The 19734-nt window shown below is 60.7% G+C and overlaps 1 protein-coding gene and 1 pseudogene across 4 annotated transcripts; both read left to right on the top strand.

Moving 5' to 3' along the window:
- The first annotated feature begins 188 nt into the window (after positions 1-188).
- On the top strand, positions 189-19232 carry ARHGEF1 (Rho guanine nucleotide exchange factor 1). Of its 4 annotated transcripts, XM_068527531.1 has the most exons (30): positions 189-275; positions 4736-4778; positions 4876-4959; positions 5468-5581; positions 7515-7613; positions 7960-8002; positions 8210-8456; positions 8899-8928; positions 9208-9307; positions 9456-9552; positions 9628-9663; positions 9900-10037; positions 10782-10887; positions 12232-12399; positions 12673-12818; positions 14295-14441; positions 14761-14843; positions 15075-15200; positions 15305-15419; positions 15540-15640; positions 15781-15858; positions 16074-16149; positions 16233-16400; positions 16901-16988; positions 17127-17213; positions 17580-17647; positions 17738-17824; positions 18238-18401; positions 18480-18582; positions 18896-19232. In XM_068527531.1, the coding sequence occupies exons 2-29, from the start codon at positions 4749-4751 to the stop codon at positions 18561-18563; spliced, it is 2910 nt and encodes a 969-aa protein (XP_068383632.1). In that variant the 5' UTR covers positions 189-275; positions 4736-4748; the 3' UTR covers positions 18564-18582; positions 18896-19232. The 4 variants fall into 4 exon arrangements, with proteins under 4 accessions (XP_068383632.1, XP_068383634.1, XP_068383633.1 ...); XM_068527533.1 differs by lacking the exon at positions 12232-12399; XM_068527534.1 differs by lacking the exons at positions 189-275; positions 12232-12399 and adding an exon at positions 1432-1522.
- On the top strand, positions 10894-12222 carry LOC137752742 (uncharacterized; annotated as a pseudogene).
- Positions 19233-19734: the final 502 nt, after the last annotated feature.

Here is a 19734-nt window from a genome sequence, read left to right as displayed (position 1 = left end):
CAGACGGACGAAGCCGGCAGCGGTCGGGCGGGTCCCGGGCGGAGCGGGGAAAAGAGAGGCGGGGCTGGCGGCGAGAAGGGGAAGGAGGCGGAGGTGCCGGGCGGGCCCGGGGCGCGGGCAGGAAGCGGGGAGGGGCGGCGGGGCGGGGGCCTCCGGAAAAACGCCCCAACTTCCTGCCCCGCCAGAGCCAGGAAGCGGGAGCCGGGACACCGGGCCCGGGATCGCCGAGCCCGACCTCGGGCGCCCCGCCGGTCACCTCCCCGCGCGGATACCAGGTACACCATCCCTGGCCCCGCCCGGCCTCTCTTCCCTCGGCTGCTAGGGGAAGTGGGGAGGAGGAGGGAGGGGGCTGGGCGCTGCCGGCAGTGGAGCGGCCTCCTCCCGGCCCCGCTGAGCCAGCAGGCGCCCCTCCCTGGGCCTCAGTTTTTCCATCTGTCAAAGGGGACAAAGAGAGGAGAACTAATACTTGCTCAGTGCCCAGTAGGTGAGATGAGGGCTGCGAGCCGGGGGTCAAGGCTTCCCAACTGTCTGGCGGAGGACGGATGATCACTCCCATTGCACAGGTGGGGAAACTGAGGCCCAGGGAGTAAAACCGACTCGTCCCAGGTCACATACATCGTGAGACCGAGTGGAGGTGGGATTTGAACTCGCAGGTGCTTTCAGCTAAGCGCCGTCCTCCAATCCCGCATGCTTTAGAGCCACCCAAAACGAAAAACGACAATAACAGGGTCATAGGCCGCTGTGAAGCTGAAAGTTGCAGAACGCGTTTGAAAGCATTTTTTGGAAAGGTCTTTTTCTGGGTCATGAGTTATACCCTGGGAGATGGGTTGCAGGGGAACAGAACTGGAGATCTTTTCCCATTGTACAGATGGGAAGACTGAGGCCCAGGGAGAGTTAATTACTTTTTCCAGGTTCCACTGCATGTCAGATGGGAAGGTATGCTCAAACCCAGGATTTTTGCTTTGCGGCCCCAGCGGGAAGTGTGAGGCGGGGTGGGAGGCAGTGCAGGGAGAATTAATGTACGAGCGTTGGGAATTCAAACGGTCCCAAGTTAGGGCGGAAAAATAGGGTGAGGATCGCAGTCTGGGGGCTGAGGGCCGGGGCGACTCGGTGTTCTCGGATTGAGCACTGGTCTGGGGGCTGGAACCATCCCCAACTCTGGCCTGGGGGCGGGGGGCAGGGGGCAGGGGGCGGGGTCCAGGGGGCAGGGGGCGGGGTCCAGGAGAGTGACGGGGGCAGTCGAGATACGGAAACGCCAGCCCTCCAAGGTAGGCCAGAGCGGCCCTATCTGGCCAGCGTGGCTCAGTGGAGAGCTAGAGCGGCCGGCAGGAGGAGTAGAGTCTCTTGGGCTGGAGCCTGACAGGAGCGGGCTAGAGCGGCTGGCGGGAGGAGTGGAGCTGGAAGCAAAGGTGGACTCTGGGGTGGCTAGAGCGACTCGGAGGCGGGGGTGGGGGAGCCCGGAGCCGGCGCGCGGAGGCTTCGGTTCTGGCAGCTGCGGTGCTTCTCCTCCGACCCGGAGCAGGTGAGGGACGCGGCCCCCGGCGGGCGTCACACCCTGACTCCACACGTCCTCCCCAGCATCCCTGACCATGCACACTGCCACGTTCCCTGTAGGATTTGGGGCGGTGTACACCCGCCACGTCCTGCACATGATTTGGGGCTCGTGTAGACCCGCCACCCTCCATGTAAATTACAAGGTCCTACAGACCCTCCAGGTTCCTGCTGCCCCCCCCCCCCCCATGGAGGTCCGGCTCCTTACAGATGTGGGGTTTCCATAGATCAATAGCATCCGCTAGAATCCGGGGCCCTGTAGATCCTGGGTCTCGGGGACCACCACACTCCCCTATAGAATTCTGGTCCCCTTTTAAGTCTCCAGAGATCCCGTAAACTGGCTTCTTTCCCTTAAGGACTTATGATCCTGTGTTATCCAAGGATCATTGTAGACCCACCATATGTCAGATAGAATCTGGGTCCTTATGCATTCCAAGGGCTCACCTTGACTACTCTGTATTTTAGGTTCTTTAAGGCTCCTAGAGGTTCTTGGAGACCAGGCTCATGCACTCAATATCTTATAGACTCTGAGCCCTGCATAGAACCCAGGCACCCATGTAGTCCTCACACATGCCCGCTTTGCTCTAGGACCCCATCCATAAAGATCTTCTGAACCTGCCCTCATCTCCACAGCCCCATGCACATAGCACCCCCTCTGCTGGACCCCAGGGCTTGTCAGCTGCCTTTAGATCCATCTGACCGCTTCAACCCATCATTCTCTAGCCTTTGTGGGACGACGCCGCACCTTCTAAGCAACCACCCCCCTCCCCAATCCTCTCTGAGCCCCAGGCCTCTGTGGGGCAGCTGAGTCCAATCTGCACTCCTGCCCAGGCCACAGTGCCCACATACCCCTGACTCCCAGACACCATAGGGAAACCTGATGTGTCTCAGCTTTGGTTCAGATTTCAGTTTCCTAAGGTCGCGGTGGGGATTCCCCATGCTCCAAAGCCGTACATTCTGGGAGTTAAATGCATAAATTCTGGAGCCAGACTGCCTGGGTCGGAATCCTGGCTCTGCCTCTTATGAGCTGTGCTGCACTTTCCTCCTCTGTAAAATGGGGATAATAAGAAGAAGACTGATTTCACAGGGTCACTGAGAGGACTGAGCTAATATCTATCAAGCAGTAATACTGTTCCTGGCACGTATTTAATGGCATTTAGTGTACATTAAGTGTTAACTATTATTTCCTATCATTGTGATGAGGAATAAAAGAGATAATACACATCAAGTGCATGTTCCAGGGCCTGCCTGGCATGTAAACATTTGCTCAGATAATGTGTGTGTCCTCACCTTTGCCCTTTTGGAATCTTCCCTGCCTCTGTCAAACTTTTCCACCCCTGAGTGGGATGAGCAGGGACCCTCCATGTCCATGGTCATGCTTTCCAGCCCAGAGGTTGCAGCTGATGGCCCGGTGAAGGTTTTCTTTCTCTTTCTTTCTTTCTTTCTTTTTTTTTTAATATTTATTTATTTGGCTGTGCCAGGTCTTAGTTGCGGCATGCGGGATCTAGTTCCCTGACCAGGGATCGAACCCAGGCCCCCTGCATTGGGAGCACGGAGTCTTAACCGCTGGACCACCAGGGAAGTCCCCGGTGAAGGTTTTCTATCTCGGATGGGAGTAATAATAGATGGGGTGCTTGTGGTTTTGAGGGTTCAGTGATTTACTCTGTGAGAAGCACTTAGAGCAGTGCCTAGCACACTGTAAGTGTGGTGTAAGTTCAGCTCTCATAATAAATTACTATTATTTTTCTGTCTTGTTTTGCAAATTTATTTATGTGAACATTTAACAATGCTCAGATCTTAAGTCACCCAAGCTTGGATGTTGAACAAATACACTTTATGGAAAAGAATAAAAATGAGGCCTGCTTGGGTGAACCCATAGGATGGCATTTGGACACTCCAGAAAGCATCATTGTTTAATTATCATAATCAAAATCCAGGCTGCCATTTATTGAGTGCTAGGGAGGAGGCCTGTGGAAGAGGGAGAAGGGTGGGTCTCCAGCGACTAGGGTTATAAATAGCTTTGGGCTGTGGGGAGAACCCCCCCGCACGGGTCCACCCCACCCCTGTTTCCACAGCGCCTTCCCACCTGACACGGGCTCGAGTGGCATTAGTCAGACTAATTAAGGACACAGAAGATGTCAGTGGGAAGACGCGGGGAGAAGTGGAGATTCTAAGGGAGACAAGATGGGAGAGACAGCGAGAGATGGGAGAGAGAGAGATGAGAGACAGCACATGAGACAGTGACGCAGACAGGTGCGGGGACAGTGGCTGCAGGAACCAGATGTGGGGAGACAGGCAGAGACTGAGGGGGAAGACGGAGCAAGAGAAGCAGGGGTGGGACCTAGCGGAGGGGAGGCGGGGACAGTGGGAAAATGAGACAGGTCTGAAGGAAAGGCGAGAGAAAATGAAGAAACGGGGAGAGGAGAGTCAAAGGCATGAGGCAGATTCAATGAGAGGCGGCTGGGGAGAGGCGAGCCGGCAGACACACAGACAGACCGGACAGGTGGACATAGGGTGAGAGAGATAGACACCCCTTGGGATGGGCTCTCTGAGGACCATCCCTTGTTTTCTGGGATGGAAGCCGGAAAGATGCCAGGTCCCTGAGGGGAAGAAGTGGGGCCGAGGACTCTTGGTCCTGAGGGAGGAGGGTTCAGAGTTTGGTTTTCTCGTGTGGAGAGAGTTGGGGGTTGGGGGATTTGCCATTGTGATTTCCTGTCACAGGAAGCAGGGCTGGTGGGTTCAGAGGCAGCATCCTGCCCCAAGCCTGTCACAGGTCAGAGCAGAGCCCCCGTGCCCCAGTTATCTCCCTCCCGGCTCCCCTTCAGCCTTTCCACCTCTGCTGGCCCACAGGCCCTGCCTCCTTAGGACCCAGCCCCAGCCCCTCCTCCATCGGGGACCCGAAATCGCAGGCTCTCCCGGCCACAGCTCTCTCACGGACCCGGGCTCCTGGCCTCCAGCTTCCCCCCCGCCCCGACCCCACAAGGCTCCCTGTCCTTGGGCTCCCTGCCCTGGCTGGCCTCTGAAGGGCTCTTTGTCGCCACACAGAGGCCCCATTGAGCTGTGGAGGCCGGGATGGGGGCGGAGGCTGTTTACTCACCTTGGCACCTGGGCCAGGAATCTGTGAGTAACCGCCCTGGGCCGCCCCCTCCCACCCCTCTAACCGCGGCCCCTCCTCTTCCCCCAGCCCTGCAGAGCCCATGGAGGCCGAAGACGTCGCCCGAGGGGCGGTGAGTGGAGAGAGCGGAGAGAGCCGAGGGGTGAGGGGACTGGGGGGCTGTGAGGTGGGGAGCTCTGTGGGCTGAAGCCATCCCTCCCCTTCCACAGGCCCCAGGGCCCCCCCGGCCCGGCCTGGTGCCCATCAGCATCATCGGGGCTGAGGACGAGGATTTTGAGAATGAGCTGAAGACGGTGAGAGGGAGGTGGGGTGGGAGAGCTTCTGTCCCAGGCCCCCTGGGGCCCCAGCTCTCAAGTCCCGTCCTCAGTGTCCCCTCTCCCACCTTAGGTCCTGTTCTCTGTCTTCAGGTGCTGTCACTCGGCCTCCTCTCACTGCCCATCTCTCTTTCTTTAATCTTCCTGGTACCTCCTTCCTCATCCCCTCACCCCATCCTCAGTGCCCCCCCCATTACAGCACAGACTCTCACCCTGTTTAACCCCAGTTTTTATCGCTGCCCCCGCCCTCTAATTACAGCACAGATCCTCATTCCATCTCTCCTGATTTCTGTCCTCTTCACCCACCACTGTAACATTAAATCTCATACATTCTCCCCAACCCCTGACTTGCCACCATCACAGCAGAGACACCATCAGCACCCCACCTGCCAGCTTGGATCCATCGGGAAGTGCCAGGGAAGAGGGAGGGTCAAGCCCCAAGCCCCTCCTCTGCTCCCCACTGTCTCACTCCCATCCCCGCCCCCAGAACCCCGAGGAGCAAAACAACCAGTTCCAGAGCCTGGATCAGGTGAAGCGGCGCCCGGCCCACCTCATGGCCCTCCTGCAGCACGTGGCCATGCAGTTCGAGCCAGGACCCCTGGTGAGGGCGGGGCGGGGCAGGCGAGGGGCGGGGCGGGGCAGGCGAGGGGCGGGGCGGGGCGGGGTTGGGGCTGGGACCAGCCACAGTGCTCAGTGCGTTAGACCAGCGAGGATGAGCCAGGTGGGATCCAGAGCGCACAGCTTGAGAGCCAGGAAGCCCACCACGGGAAGCAGACAAGGTTGCAGGTGCCCCGTGTAAATTTCTGAGCAGTGGGCGCAGCCCGGGAGAGTAGGCGCGGCCGAGCCTCGCAGAGCAGCGGAGAATCCCGCAGCCTGGCGGAAACCATGCCCACGGCAGCATCACCCGTCAGTGACAGCGCCTTTTCCCAGACTCTGGAAATCAAATTCTCTGCATGTGCCACCAATGAGTCCTTCAGAGCTGGTGGTTGGGAGAAAACCGTTAGCCTCCTCGGGTCTAGGCGGCACAGTAGGCTCTGGTCCAGAAACAAGGAAACTGCTAAAAGCAGCCCACGAGGCAGAGGGAATGTAACGGATGACCCGGAAAACTTGTTATCGGGCAGAAAATACCCGGGAGGTGTGCATGCAGAGCCATGCCTTCTGGGAGACACCTGCAGAGTCTAGAGAACCCAGCAGGTGACTTAGGGAGGAAGAAGGCACAACACTGGCTGGAGGGGGCTCTGTGGACCAGGGTCCTGTCCCAAGAAGACCCCGTGCAGCCCAGCGCAGGCTGGGAGCTGGGCTTAGCCTAGGGCACTGCTCTGTACTGGAAATGCGTGGTAGATGCCTCCAGAAAACAAGGAGACTGATGGAAGTGGCAGGGAGGGAGGCCTGGGGGGTGCAGAGAGAAGAGTGTATCGACTGACACCAAAGCTTCAAAAACTGGCAGGCAATCAGGAAATTGCCAGAAAAGTGGCTGCCCCCTCCCCTGGTGCATGGAGGCTCTGGCCCTCTGGACAAGGGAGGCCCCCTGCTGAGCCTGAGGGTTTCTAGAACTTGAACTCCTGGAATTTAGCCCAGGGATTGTGCTGACTGCCGTGTCCCTTTACAGATGTGGAAACTGAGGCCTGGCCAGGGGTTCGGCTGAGGTGACCCAGATGGCCTTCGGCATTGAGATTTGTCCTCATGCTGTTTCCTCACCTCCTTGGCTGGGGGAGTGGCCAGGAGATAGTCGTGGTCCCTTGGGCTGCTTCCTGTTGGCCTCTGATGGAGTTTTGCTTTATGGGGGCGTGGGGAGGGGGCAGGCATAGATTACTGGGGCGAGTCCTTAGCACACTGAGACCATGTCCCTTACCTGATGAGAGTCCCCCAGGAGCCAGGACAAGTTGGAGGCCCCACAGCATTGCCAGTGTCACCCAGCATAGGGCTGCCACGTAGGTGACCTCAAGGAGTGCTTGATGAGTGAGTGAGTGAGTGCCACTTGTCCTCCTGTTTATGTGCCCAGTGCCGCCGTGTACTAGGCCCTGTCTGGGACACAGATGAATCAGAACGTCCCCCCTGCCACACACACACACACACACACACACGCGCGCACACACACGCCCTCAAGTAACTCACGGTATTGCTAGGCAATGGGGAGCAGTAGAGACAGGCTGCCTGAGATCCAGTCCCAACTTTGTCACTTACTAGCTGTTTTCTCATCTGTAAAATGGGATAACGATCATCCTCCCCATGACTGAACAGGGTAATGCGGCTAAAGAGTTTGCACAGCGTCAGGTACACACCGAGCCCGCTTACTGTAGCTGGGGGTGGCGGTACTAGCAGCAGCAGCAGAGAGAAGACAGACCAAAGAACCACTTCACAGGAGAGAAAATTAACGAAAGCCGTGGTGGCCTGGGGAGGCAGGCGGGGGCCTGGTACGGGGATGGGGGACATCAGGGAGCACTTCACAGAGGGTTTGCGCCCTGAGCCGTTCCAAGGGGCAGTGCGGTTTGGGTGGGGTGGGAGGAGGATGGGTCACACTTTGTTTCCCCCAGCTCTGCTGCCTGCACGCGGACATGCTGGGCTCACTGGGCCCCAAGGAGGCCAAGAAGGCCTTCGGCGACTTCTGCCACAGCTTCCTGGATAAGTGTGCGGTGAGAGACACCTTCGAGGGGGCCCATCCCCCGTCCCCTTCACTCTGGACAGCCAGCCTGCTCCTCCCAACCTCCAACCTGCTGAGGGCAACGTGAAGGGCGGCCTGGTCTGGGGAGACCCTGTGCCAGCCTGGCCCTCCCTCCACTGCTCCCTCCCCTCAGAGCATCGTACCCACTGGTACTTGGGCTGCCATCCCATTGATCCCAACACTGCCCCCTTCACTGCCGAGTCCTCCCCTCCCTCCCGTCCCTGCCCCTTCACTGCCGAGTCCTCCCCTCCGTCCCGTCGCTCACTGCCCCTTCACTGCTGAGTCCTCCCCTTCACTCCATTCTCTCCCCTGAGCAGATTCTGCGGGTGTCGGTCCCTCCCACCGTGGCCTTTGAACTTGGTAAGGAGAGGAGAGGGGATTTGGGGATGAGGAAGAGTTCTCTAGCAGGGACCAGGAGCCCCCCGGGAGGGAGGCCGCACTCTCATGCTCCCAGGACGGGATTGTTCTTCCTTCTTCATGGCCACCACAGCCCAAGGAAGCATAGCTGTCAGAGTCGAAGGGTGGGAGGGGAGTCACAGCCCAGGGAACTGGCCCCTGTCCCTGCAGACCGCACGCGGCCCGATCTCCTCTCCGAGGATGTCCAGCGGCAGTTCGTGCAGGAGGTGGTGCAGACCCAGCAGGCAGCCGTCAGCCGGCAGCTGGAGGACTTCCGCTCCAAGAAGCTCATGGGCATGACGCCCTGGGAGCAGGAGCTGATCCAGCTGGGGGCCTGGGTTGGGCGGGACCGCGCCAGCTATGAGGCCCGGGAGCGGCACCTGGCCGAGCGGCAGCTGACCCACCTGGAGGAGATGCAGTGAGTGGGACCAGCCCCTCCGCAGCCCAGAGGGCGCCCTCTGCTGCCCCGTTCCTTCCGTTCCCAGGCTCCCTCTGCAGCTTCAGCGTTTATTTCCCAGCGTTTGGGTTCCTCCCCTGACTTCTGGGGTCCAGCCCTGGCATTTTAGTCCATCTGGTTTTGCATCTTCCCTTCCCAGCTTTGGGGTCCCTCCTAGTTTCCGGGTCTTGTCCACGGTCTTGCATTCAGGCCTGGGCTTTGGGTCCTGTCCTTGCAACTCTCACGACCCCGGGTGAGAGTCTGTCCTTCCCAGATGCGTCAGCAGCAGCACCCCCCGCCCCGTCTGCCCCTCCTCTCTCCCTGTCCCAGCTTTGAAGGGGACAGCAACCTGGACAGTTGTGCTGGGTGGTCAGGGACCCCAGGCTTAGCAAATTTGTCACAAACTTCGTTCTTCTTCTTACAGACACACCATCTCTAACGATGAGGAAAAGAGGTGATGGAAGCAGAGAGGCCGGCGGGGAGTTTGGTTTCCTGGGCCCGAGGGAGGAGGGCCTGCCTGCCTAGGGGCCTGGGCGTTGAGCAACATCTCTGGCTCCATCCTCTAAAACCCTCTCTCTCCCCCCTTTGCTCAGATACTCAGCAGGAAGTGGTCATGGGGCTGGTGTGGGAAGCGAGCGGAGGGGAAGCTGTGAGGGTAGCAGGGCACCTGCGTCCGTGGGAGTGCGCGTGGCAGTGCGTGTGTCTGTGCGCCCTCACCGTCCCCTCCCCGCAGTGCTGCCGTGGTCAGCGCCATCACCCTGTACATGCGCCACCTCGGGGTGCGGACCAAGAGTGGGGACAAGAAGTCGGGGAGGAATTTCTTCCGGAAAAAGGTGCTTCCCTGAGCGCCCAAACCCGGCCCTTACCTCCCCAGAGACCCCCCCGGGGGGCCTCGAGACTCTGCACCGCTGGGGTCTGATCCCTCTTTGTCGGCATCGGCACAGAAATGCCCAGCCCCCTCCTCCCCCCCACCTTCCACAGGTGATGGGGAACCGGCGGTCAGAAGAGCCGACCAAGACCAAGAAAGGACTGAGCAGCTTCCTGGATGCCGCCCGCTGGAACCGGGGAGAGCCCCAGGGTGAGGTGCCCAGCCTCGGCCCCGCCCCAACTTCCCCGTGCTGCCCCCACCTCATGGTCCCATCTCTCGTTTCAGCCCCAGACTTTCGACACCTCAAAGCTGAGGCTGATGGTAATAGTCCTGAAGCTAGAGCATCCATCCTGGGGACCTGAGAGAGGAGGGCAGGGGCCCTACTAGGTCTGAGGGAGGAGGGGCGAGGGGCTGGGACTCCTGGCTCTGAGGGTGGAGGAGGGGTCTCCTGGGTGATGGGGAGGATGGGGCAGAGCCAGCATCTTGGATCCCCAGGCCTTTGTGGATTAGAGTTGCTGGACTCTCATATTCCCCTTTGTCCTTCAATGCCTCCCCAGGTGAGAAGCCAGGCCTTACAGAACGTAAGGGAGGTCTGGGGGTGCCCTCCCGGGACCGGAATGTCGGACCCCCTGGGCAGGACACCCCCGGAGTTCCTCTGCACCCTCTGTCTGGGGACAGCCCTGACCGGGAACCAGGTGAGAGTTTCCCGGGCCCTGCAGCAAAACGGCCCCTTGGTTCTCTGCCCTCCCTGCTCCTGGTCACCAGGGTTATTGGTAACCAACCGCTTCTCTCGGTTTACCCTTTCCACGGCTTTCTTCGCAAGCTCGTACCTCTATTCTGGTGACAGGTTTCCCCACCTCCCTGGACTACGTTTCCCATCAGCCCCCACGGCTTCATTTCCCAGAACCCTCTCTGAGTACATTACCAATCAGCGCCCCCTTAGATGGTGAGCCCGGCTGCTCCGTGAACTTAAGGTCTCACACTCCTTGGGTGGCCCTCAGCCCTCTGGATCTCAGACTAATACTTGGCCAGGCCTGGGTTCAGATCCTGGTTGTGTGCTTGACTTGTGTTAGATCTTGGAAGTCACTCCCCGCTCTGAATCTCAGTCCCCTCACCTCTAAACGGGTACCTTCTCTTCCCACAAGTCCCAGTTGAGCGTCGGGAGAATGCATGGATGTGGAGGCATCCAGTCTCCTCCCCGAGTGCGAGGCTGGCACCCTAGTTTTGCAGCATCTTCACCCACTGAGCCCCACCTGCCCATGGCCCTGTTCTCAGAGGTCTTTCCATCTGTCCGTCTCCCACTGAAGTATAGAGCAGCCACTTGGTGTCGGCCAGGCACTGGATGGCTTTAGAGGCACGGAGGCCCCCAGGGTGTGGGTCTCACCGTGGCAGGGACCTTCCAGCCAGCCTTGCTTTCCCCACCCCCATTATCCCCACAGGTGTTGATGCCCTCCCCGAGCTGGGGGACCCGCCCCCGCAGGGCCCGGCCAGCCTGGAGCCTGCAGCGCCCCTGGAGAGCACAGAGGAGGGTGCTGACACGGAGAGGTGCCCAGGGCCGGGTGCAGGGGAGGTGCCGGGCGCAGGACCGGGCTGATCCAGTGCAGGGAGGGTGTGTGTTGGGGATCGCACTGCCACTTGCACCTGCCTGTCCCTGAGCCAAGCCGTCTCCACTCTGCCCTGCTCCTCCCTCTTTCCGTCTTCTCCCTTTTTCTTCCGCTCTCTTTCCTCATCTCCCCTTTCCTTCCTTCTTCCTCCCTTTTTCCCTCTCTTCTTCCTCTCCTTCCTTTTTTCACTGATTTTCTCTCTCCCCCTCCTCCCTCTCTTTCTCTCCTTTCCTCCCCCTTCCTCTTCCTCTGCTTTCCCTCCCCTCAGCTCCTCCTGGCCCCTCTCCCTCTGCCCCCACCCTCTGCCCTGCACTTTTCCATCTCTTCCCCCTTCTCTTTTAAGTCTCCAGCCCAGCCGCCTTGCTCCTGCCTCCCAGTGCCCCTTCCCTCCATCCCCCAGCCCTCTGTGCTCTGTGCCTGGGGGCCCTGTCCCCCTCACAGTTGGGGGGCAGGCTCTGCCCCCTGCCTGTCCTTGTGCCGCTGCTTTGGGGACCCTTTGGCGGGTGGGGGAGGTGAGTTGGGTTCCATCTGTGTCCACCTCTGACCCTGTGCCCCTCTCTCCCCAGAAGGTGGAAGAGGTGGGTGCCTGGGCCCTGGGTGGGGGGAGGGCTAGCCCCTCCCCCATTTCTCCCAGCCCCTCCCCTCTCCCCATGGGCCACCCCCTCCCCTTCACCCCTGTGAGGGGTGGGTGGGCACGCCACCCTCAAGCCGAAGAGCTAAGTATTGAAATCCCCCTTCCCTCCCTCAACTCCTGCCTCTGTCCCCATCCCCCTGCCTCAGGGAAGGGAGGGGTCCGTTTTGTGCTCCATACTGGGTTCCCCTCCCCTCCTCCACCAATTTCAGTATCCCTTCTGGCCACCCCCCTCACTGCCCCAGCACCCCAAAGTCACACTGGGCCTTCTGACTCTCTCCTCTCTTCTGTTGCATGTTTGATCTCTGTCCTGGTCTCTCCCTGTCTCTCCCTGTCCTGGTCTCTCCCTGTCTCTCCCTGTCCTGGTCTCTCCCCATCTCTGTCCCTGTCTTGGTCTCTCCCTGTCTCTGTCCTGGTCTCTCCCCATCTGTCCCTGTCTATCTCTGTCCTGGTCTCTCCCCGTCTCTGTCCTGGTCTCTCCCCATCTGTCCCTGTCTATCTCTGTCCTGGTCTCTCCCCGTCTCTGTCCTGGTCTCTCCCCATCTGTCCCTGTCTATCTCTGTCCTGGTGTCTCCCCGTCTCTGTCCCTGTCTTGGTCTCTCCTTATCTCTGTCCTGGCCTCTGCCTGACTCTGTCCTTGGCCTCGGGGTCCAGGCTGTCGGGGCGTCTGGGGCGCTCGGAGAGCCTGCGGGTGAGTGACCGCCGCCGGCCTTCCCGGGGCAGCCTCGGGGCTAAGGGCCGGGGTGGGGGCCGCTCCCGGAGCGACGTGGACATGGACCCCAGCTCCGCCACGGCCGTGCTTGGCCCTGCCCGACGAGCCACGTACGTCACTCCTCCCCCCCCCATCCACTGAGGCAGCCTGGAGAGTCAGGGAGGCCGGGGTGGGGGGTCTTTGCCAGAATCACCAAGAACTGGGTATCAGATGCTGAGGTCACTGAGGGCCTCCAGTGGTCACAGGAGAGGGGTAAGAGGCTTCTTTCCAGATCTGGGGGCTGGTCTGCAGCCCTAGGGGATGGGGTTGGACACTATAAAGGGTTGAAGGCTGCTCTCTGGGATGCCCCGCGCTGGGGCCCTAATGAGGCCTCTGTCCCACAGCCCCGAGCCTGGAGATGAGGGGGAGCCGGGCCGGTCGGGACTAGAGCTGGAGCCAGAAGAGCCCCCCGGCTGGCGGGAGCTCGTCCCCCCGGGCACCCTGCACAGCCTTCCCAAGAGCCAGGTGAAGCGGCAGGAGGTCATCAACGGTGAGTGCCGCCCCCTCCAACCCACTGCGGCCGAGGACACAACCAAGCTCCAGCAGAGTCAGACAGGCGCAGGGAGATGACCATCTCGGTGTTACTTACACCGGGCAGAGCTTGCAGGCAGCCCGCTTCTGACGGAGCACCGTTTGTTGAGTAAATTGTGGAATATTCCATGGAACGGGAATGCGGCCATTGTTGAAGTGACATTTCCAAAGAATTTTTTGTAGTGCAGGACAGTGTTGATGTTAGGAGCCAGAAACGGTCTATAAAATTGTATTTCTAGCCTAAGCCTTCGTTTCCTTATTTGGGAAATGTGGGCAGTGATCGTTCCTACCTCAAAAGACTGTCACGAAGATGAAGATGAGATGATTAGTGTGAAATGTTCAGCAGTGGTGGGCCCAGGGTAAGAACATTCGGATGCAACTGCTGTTATGACTGTGATCTTCAGCGCTCAGGGGAGAAAAAGATTCCCACCCAGAAAAGTTTGGGAAGATAATCAATACATTAGCAGTGCTTACTTCTGAGCAGATGATGGGAGTATCGTTTTTGTCTCGATTCTGTGCTGTGATTTCAACTCATTTGTGTGTTGAGAGGAGTTTGGCAAACGTACAGTACTTTTGGAAGCTCATTTGGAAGTTAAATTTACAGATTACTTAATAGCAAGAAGGGTTCTCATTCAGAATTTTTAGGGCAGTAGATAAATGCTTTCTGGGTCACAGATCCTTCTGAGGGTCTGATCAAAACATCAGCAGTGCTATCCGATAGAACTTTCTGGAATGATGGTAACATGCAATACCTGTGCTTTCCAACATGGTAACCACCCGCCATATAATGGCTGTTGAGTGCCTAAAGTGTGGTGAGTACAACTAAGAACTGAGCTTTGCATTGCATTTCATTTTAATCAAGCAGTATTTGAAGAGCTGTGTGTGGCTTGTGGCTACCACGTCGGACAGCATAGCGGTTTCTCTCACCAGAAAAATATACATACGTAACACACAAAATGGTACATTTAGTCTCCGGGGACTTTTGGGGCCCCTGGAACTTGGGCCATCAACCTGTGCAGAGAGGGGGGTCATTGTGCCAGAAACTGAGCCTGAGAAAACTTGCTGGACGGTTAGACATAAAACACAGCTGCAGGCTGTGTTAGACATAAAACACAGCTGCAGGCAGTGAGGAGACCAACTTGTCTCGGTTTGCCTAGGACTGTCCCAGTTTTAGCACTGAAAATCCCATGTGCCGGGAAAACCATGGTGCGGGGCAAACTGGGACCATTGGTCACCTTGGCTGGCTGCCCCAGCCAAAACAGAAAGGCGGTGGGGCTGAGGAATTCTCAGTGGCTATTTCAGGGGCAAGTGACTCCACCCCGAGAGAATCATCCCTGTCCCGTCCCCTCCTCCTCATTCCCCAGCCTGCCTCTGAGAGTGCCCCCCCATAGTTTGCACGCTCCCCAACCATGCCTCCTGCCCGGTGGCCCTGCAGAGCTGCTGGTGACAGAGGCGGCCCACGTGCGCATGCTCCGGGTGCTATATGACCTCTTCTACCAGCCCATGGCGGATGGGGGCTTCTTCTCCCTGGAGGAGCTACAGAACATCTTCCCCAGCCTGGACGAGCTCATCGAGGTGCATTGTGAGTGCAGGGCTGTGGCCCTACGTCCCACTGCCAGCTCCCTCCTTCGTTGCCTTGACGACAAACCATGGAGCCTGGTCTCACGGGCAGCCTCTGTTCCAGCTCTGGGGACGACCCCACCCCCAGAACCCCAGAGCTCACGTTCTAGGGACACATCATCAACAAGCACGTGGTGGGGAGTGAGGGAGGGACAGGCCCACCGGCCCCATGGATCAGACACACCCACCTGCAGCCTGACCCCCCCCACCAGCTCCCGACCAGCTCTGCATCCAGTCTCACGGGCCCTGACAGCAACCCCTTTCCTCTCTGCTCCCCGCAGCCCTGTTCCTTGATCGCCTGATGAAGCGGAGGCAGGACAGTGGCTACCTCATTGAGGAGATCGGAGATGTGCTGCTGGCCCAGGTGAGGGTGCCCAGCCTAGGGCCACCCCCTTCCCCTCACCCCGCCCCCGGCTCCTGGCTGGGGACCTGAAATCCAGGCCCCAGGAGACCAGGTCTCAAGCTTTCAACCCCTTCAAGACCCAGGGGTCTGGGCCCCTAACCTGTCCTCCTGTCTAGGCTGCCATCCCCACGTGAGGCCCCGCTCCCCCCAATCCCACCTGAGACACCCTCCCTGGCCTGAATCTTGCTGTAGTTTGATGGTACCGAGGGCTCCTGGTTCCAGAAAATCTCCTCCCGCTTCTGCAGCCGCCAGTCGTTTGCCTTAGAGCAGCTCAAAGCCAAACAGCGCAAGGAGCCTCGGTTCTGTGCCTTTGTGCAGGTGAGGCAGGGGTCTGGGCCCCAGGGTCCCAGGGGAGGGGGGCCGGCGTCCCGGTCCCCAAGGCCCGCCGCAGCAGAGCCGCCTCAGCACTGCCGCCCCCGCAGGAGGCCGAGAGCCGCCCCCGGTGCCGCCGCCTGCAGCTGAAGGACATGATCCCCACGGAGATGCAGCGTCTGACCAAGTACCCGCTGCTCCTGCAGAGCATCGGGCAGAACACAGGTAGCCGCAGGCGCTGCCCCATGCTGCTGGGCCTCCGCTCTCTTGTCTCTAACCTTGGCCTAGGGACTGGGAGCTTCCAGGGTTGGGGTTCACCGGGGCTGGTCTCCCTATTGCCTGCAGAAGAGCCTGCAGAACGGGAGAAAGTGGAGCTGGCGGCTGAGTGCTGCAGGGAAATTCTGCACCACGTCAACCAAGCTGTGCGCGACATGGAGGACCTGCTGGTGAGCCTGGGCAGGGCCCCGGGCCAGGGCAGTGGGGCGCGCGTGTGCGGGACCCCCGGCTTGACCCCCTTGGGGTCGCTGTGGGTCGGCCCCAACTCTTGGCTTGTCACAGTGACACTCCCTTCCCTTCCCTGCCCCAGCGGCTCAAGGATTATCAGCGGCGCCTGGATTTGTCCCACCTGCGGCAGAGCAGCGACCCCATGCTGAGCGAGTTCAAGGTGGCCCCGCCCCCGGCCCACCTGCCCTCCCCTCTCCTCCCCTCCGCCCCGCCCTGGGGATTCTCTGATAACACACCCAGGAAGCCAAGAGGGGCCCCTCAACCCTGACCCCCTGCTCATTCCCAGCGGGGCAGCCCCTCCGGACCCCATGGTCATCCGCGCCTTCCCCTGCCCCGCCCTCGCCTTCACTGACCATCACTCCCTCCTGCCTCCAGAACCTGGACATCACCAAGAAGAGGCTGGTCCATGAGGGCCCGCTGACGTGGCGGGTGACGAGGGACAAGGCTGTGGGTGAGCGCCAGGGCTGCGGGCGGGGGGCCGCGGGACGGGGCTGCCAAGCAAGGGTGCTGAGCATGGGCCTCGCCCCCCTGCAGAGGTCCACGTCCTGCTGCTGGACGACCTCCTGCTGCTGCTTCAGCGCCAGGATGAGCGGCTGCTGCTCAAGTCGCACAGCCGGACGCTGACGCCCACGCCCGACGGCAAGACCATGCTGCGGCCAGTGCTGCGGCTCACCTCCGCCATGACCCGGGAGGTGGCCACTGGTGAGGCCCCGGGCGCGGCTGTCCCCGAGGCAGGGGAGGAGCCCTCCACAGAGCCCGGCCCGCGTGTTCTGCCCAAGGCCGAGGCTGTGAGGGGGGCCCTGGGCTGGGCACGGCCGGGGCTCCAGGCCGGTTGTGGATTTCACTGAGCGAGATGGGGAACTGCCTCAGGTTTTTGCACAGATGAGCAGCCAGTTCTAACTGGTATTTTGAAAAGACGCCCTGGCTGCCTCTTGGGGGTTGTAGGCAGTAGGGGTGGGAGCTGGGAGCCCAGTGAGGGGCCATGGTGGGGGGAGTGGTTCCAGGGGTCTCATAGGTAGAGCCAGACTGGGGGCTTGTTTCCTGTTTAGGTGAGGGAGGGCTCCGGAGGGAGGCACCAGGGGCGGGGGGGGCGCGGTGAGTTGAGTCGTGGGAGCCACAAGGTGCCACCATGATGGGGGCCTTCCCCAGGTGCATGTTGGGATGGCCCTGGCTTTGAGCCTCACCTCTCCCTCCCCCTGCAGATCACAAAGCCTTCTATGTCATTTTTACCTGGGACCAGGAGGCCCAGATATACGAGCTTGTGGCCCAGACAGTGTCGGAGCGGAAGAAGTGAGCAGCTCTGGGTTCCAAGAGCGGGTGGAGGAGGAGGAGGCCCAGGGCCCAGGTTCTCTGGGGACGGGGTGAGTGGGAGATCCTGGCACAGGGTCTGGGGGCTCTGACTGCCCAGGGGCTGCCCTGTCTCCCCAGCTGGTGTGCCCTCATCACTGAGACCGCCGGATCCCTGAAGGTCCCTGCCCGTACCTCCCGACCCAAACACCGGCCCAGCCCCAGCAGGTGAGGGGGCCAAGGAGGCAAGTGGAGGGCAGGGGGCAGCTTCCCTGTGTGTCCCCATAACCTGAGCTCCAGCCTAGTCTCCACGTGCATGTGTGTGTCCGTGTGTATGTGTGTGTGTGTGTGTGCACGCGCGTGCCTGTGAAGGCATGTACACGCGTGCGCCGACCCCACCACGGTCCATCTGTCTCCTATCCAGGCCTCTCTGTCTTCCACCAGCCCGGTCTCTCTGTCTCCCTGTCTCCCAGCCTTGACCTCTGTCTCTGTCTCCGGACCTCCCTGCCTCCCCACCTCTAGTTCTCTGTCCCCCTGCCCCTGCTGCCCACCAGGGCCAGGGCGGCGGGGTCACCCAGCACTTGCTCCCCCCAGCACCCGTGAACCCCTGCTCAGCAGCTCTGAGAACGGCAACGGTGGCCGAGAGATGCCCCCGGCTGATGGTGAGCCTAGATAGAGGGGTGCCAAGTGGGGGTGGGGTGTCCACAGGAAGCCCAGCAGGATCTGAGTCCCCTGCCTGCTCCCCGACCCAGGCCGGATGGAGAGAATCTTCAGCGCCCTCCTGCCCTTCTGCAGACCAGGCCCTGAGGGCCAGCTCGCCGCCAAGGCCCTTCAGAAAGGTAGCTCAGCCCCACCCCCGCAGGGCTGCTGCCAGCCGGAACAGTGCTTTCCAACCTGCTGTATGGCCAGCCTCCAGAAACAAATGCACCAAATCCACCTCCTGCACGGCCCGACCCTGCACCACTGTCCTTGGTGGCCCCAAGCCCCTCTTTTGCAGCCCCGCCCCTTCCTTAACCTTCAGTTTAGCCTCTCCCTGGACCCATCTCCGTCCTCGGTGCCCTCCCGCCCCGCCCCCACCCTAGCCCCAGCCTCACCTCTGCACCCCCTTTTGCAGCCCCCAGCCCCTTCTGCGGGTCTGGCCAACCGGAAGCTCACTCCCACCCGCAGGCCCCTGGCCTCTGTCCCACCCCTCCCCTCCCACCCATCCCAGCCCGAGCCCTGCCTCTGACTTTGTCCCCTTGCCCCTGTCCAGTGCTGTCCCTGAAGCAGCTCCTGCTCCCCTCGGAGGAAGACAGCGGGGTGGGGCCGCCGCTCGAAGGCGATGGAGTCCCAGGGGGCGGCCCCCCAAGCCCAGCACAGCCCCAGGAAATTCGGGAGGAACTGCTCAGCCTGGAGGAGACCATTAAACAGCTGGAGGTGGTGGCCTTGGGGTGGGTGGGGAGGCGGGGGCTGACTCAGTGGAGGGACCCTTCTCATTGACGATCCCCCAACCAGGAGGTGGAGGAGGAGTTTTGCCGCCTGAGACTCCTCCTGTCTCCGCTCGGGGAGAACAGTGTCCCCCAGTCTGGCTGTACCTGAGGCCCCCTGCCCCAGGCAGGTGAGTGGGGGACTGGGGGAGCCAGGCACTGCCTGGGGAGGAGGGACCAGAGTGGCTCCCTCAGGCGTCCGCCGCTCCACAGCCCCATCCATCTCTCTCCCTCTGTCTCTGACTTTTGCATCTCCCCACTCTGCCTCCTGCCTCCCTCCATCTGTCCGTCTCTTGTCAGTTTCTGTTTCTCTGGCTCTTTTGTGCTCCTTCCCCACCCTCCCTTTCTCCCTGTCTGTTTCTCTCTCCATCTCTCTCCTCTTTCTCTCCATCTCTCTTCCCACCTCCATCTCCCTTCTTCTCCTCCATCTCCCCCTCCCCCCAGGCCTTTCCGCAAGAAGGAGAGGGCCACCCGCCACTGCACAGCGCAGCATCTCCAACCCCAAGGGCCTGAGGAGAGGGAGCCGGGCTGCCAGGGCCACGCCTAGGGGGGCCCAGCTGGGATCACTGCCCCCCAAACCTCCCACTGGCCTCGGCCTTCTCTCCCTTCTGCTTGGGGGACTCAGGGCTTCATTCCATGGGGGCACCATCTGGCCCCCATTCCTGGGCCATCTCAGTATTGCCCGGGGGGGGCCAGCCCCCACCCCCCACCCCCAAGTGCCTTTGCTCTGTTTTTATACCCTGAATTGGAGGTTTATTTTTTAATATATATTATCTAAGGAGAGGTCTGTGTTTGTGAGGGCGGGCAAGGGCCCGGGCGCGGTGTCTGGAACCCTCCACAACTGTCTGGCATCACTTCCTGCGTCTGTCCTACCCCGTCGCCTCTGCGCCTTTTGCCTTTCTCCAGTTGTTCATTCATTCGTCCCTGTGTCTTGACAGTGACTCCCCAGGCCCCTCCCAACACCCCTCCCAGCTCCCACCCCCGAGCCCCCTGGTCACCCACGACGACGCTGGGCGCCCTGCGTCTCACACTTCTTTCTGTTCTTTTATTTTTGTAGTAAACTCTCTGGAGGTCGCTGGTGGGGGTCATGGGGTGGGGGGGGCCCTCCTGGGTGGGGGCTGGGGGCGGGGTTATTGCTCTGAGCTCCCTGTCCCCAGGGGGCCTGTGATGGAGGCGGGGGCATCAGGACTGGGGCCGGCACAGGGGGAGACACGGCCGCACGAACACTCAGGTCACAGCACAGGGGCAGGTGGGCAGGGAAGGCTGGGCGCCGTATTGCACTT

Source organism: Eschrichtius robustus, chromosome 19, assembly GCF_028021215.1.
Source record: "Eschrichtius robustus isolate mEscRob2 chromosome 19, mEscRob2.pri, whole genome shotgun sequence".
Classification (NCBI taxonomy): Eukaryota; Metazoa; Chordata; class Mammalia; order Artiodactyla; family Eschrichtiidae; genus Eschrichtius; species Eschrichtius robustus.
This window is presented reverse-complemented; position numbering and strand designations above follow the sequence as displayed.

Excerpts from the sequence above, each read along its gene's own strand:
- ARHGEF1 (XM_068527531.1), top strand. The coding sequence starts at position 4,749 with ATGGAGGCCGAAGACGTCGCCCGAGGGGCG. Across the intron at positions 12,400-12,672 it reads GGCCCTGCCCGACGAGCCAC|CCCCGAGCCTGGAGATGAGG; the intron begins GTACGTCACTCC and ends TCTGTCCCACAG. Across the intron at positions 16,401-16,900 it reads GACCCGGGAGGTGGCCACTG|ATCACAAAGCCTTCTATGTC; the intron begins GTGAGGCCCCGG and ends CTCCCCCTGCAG.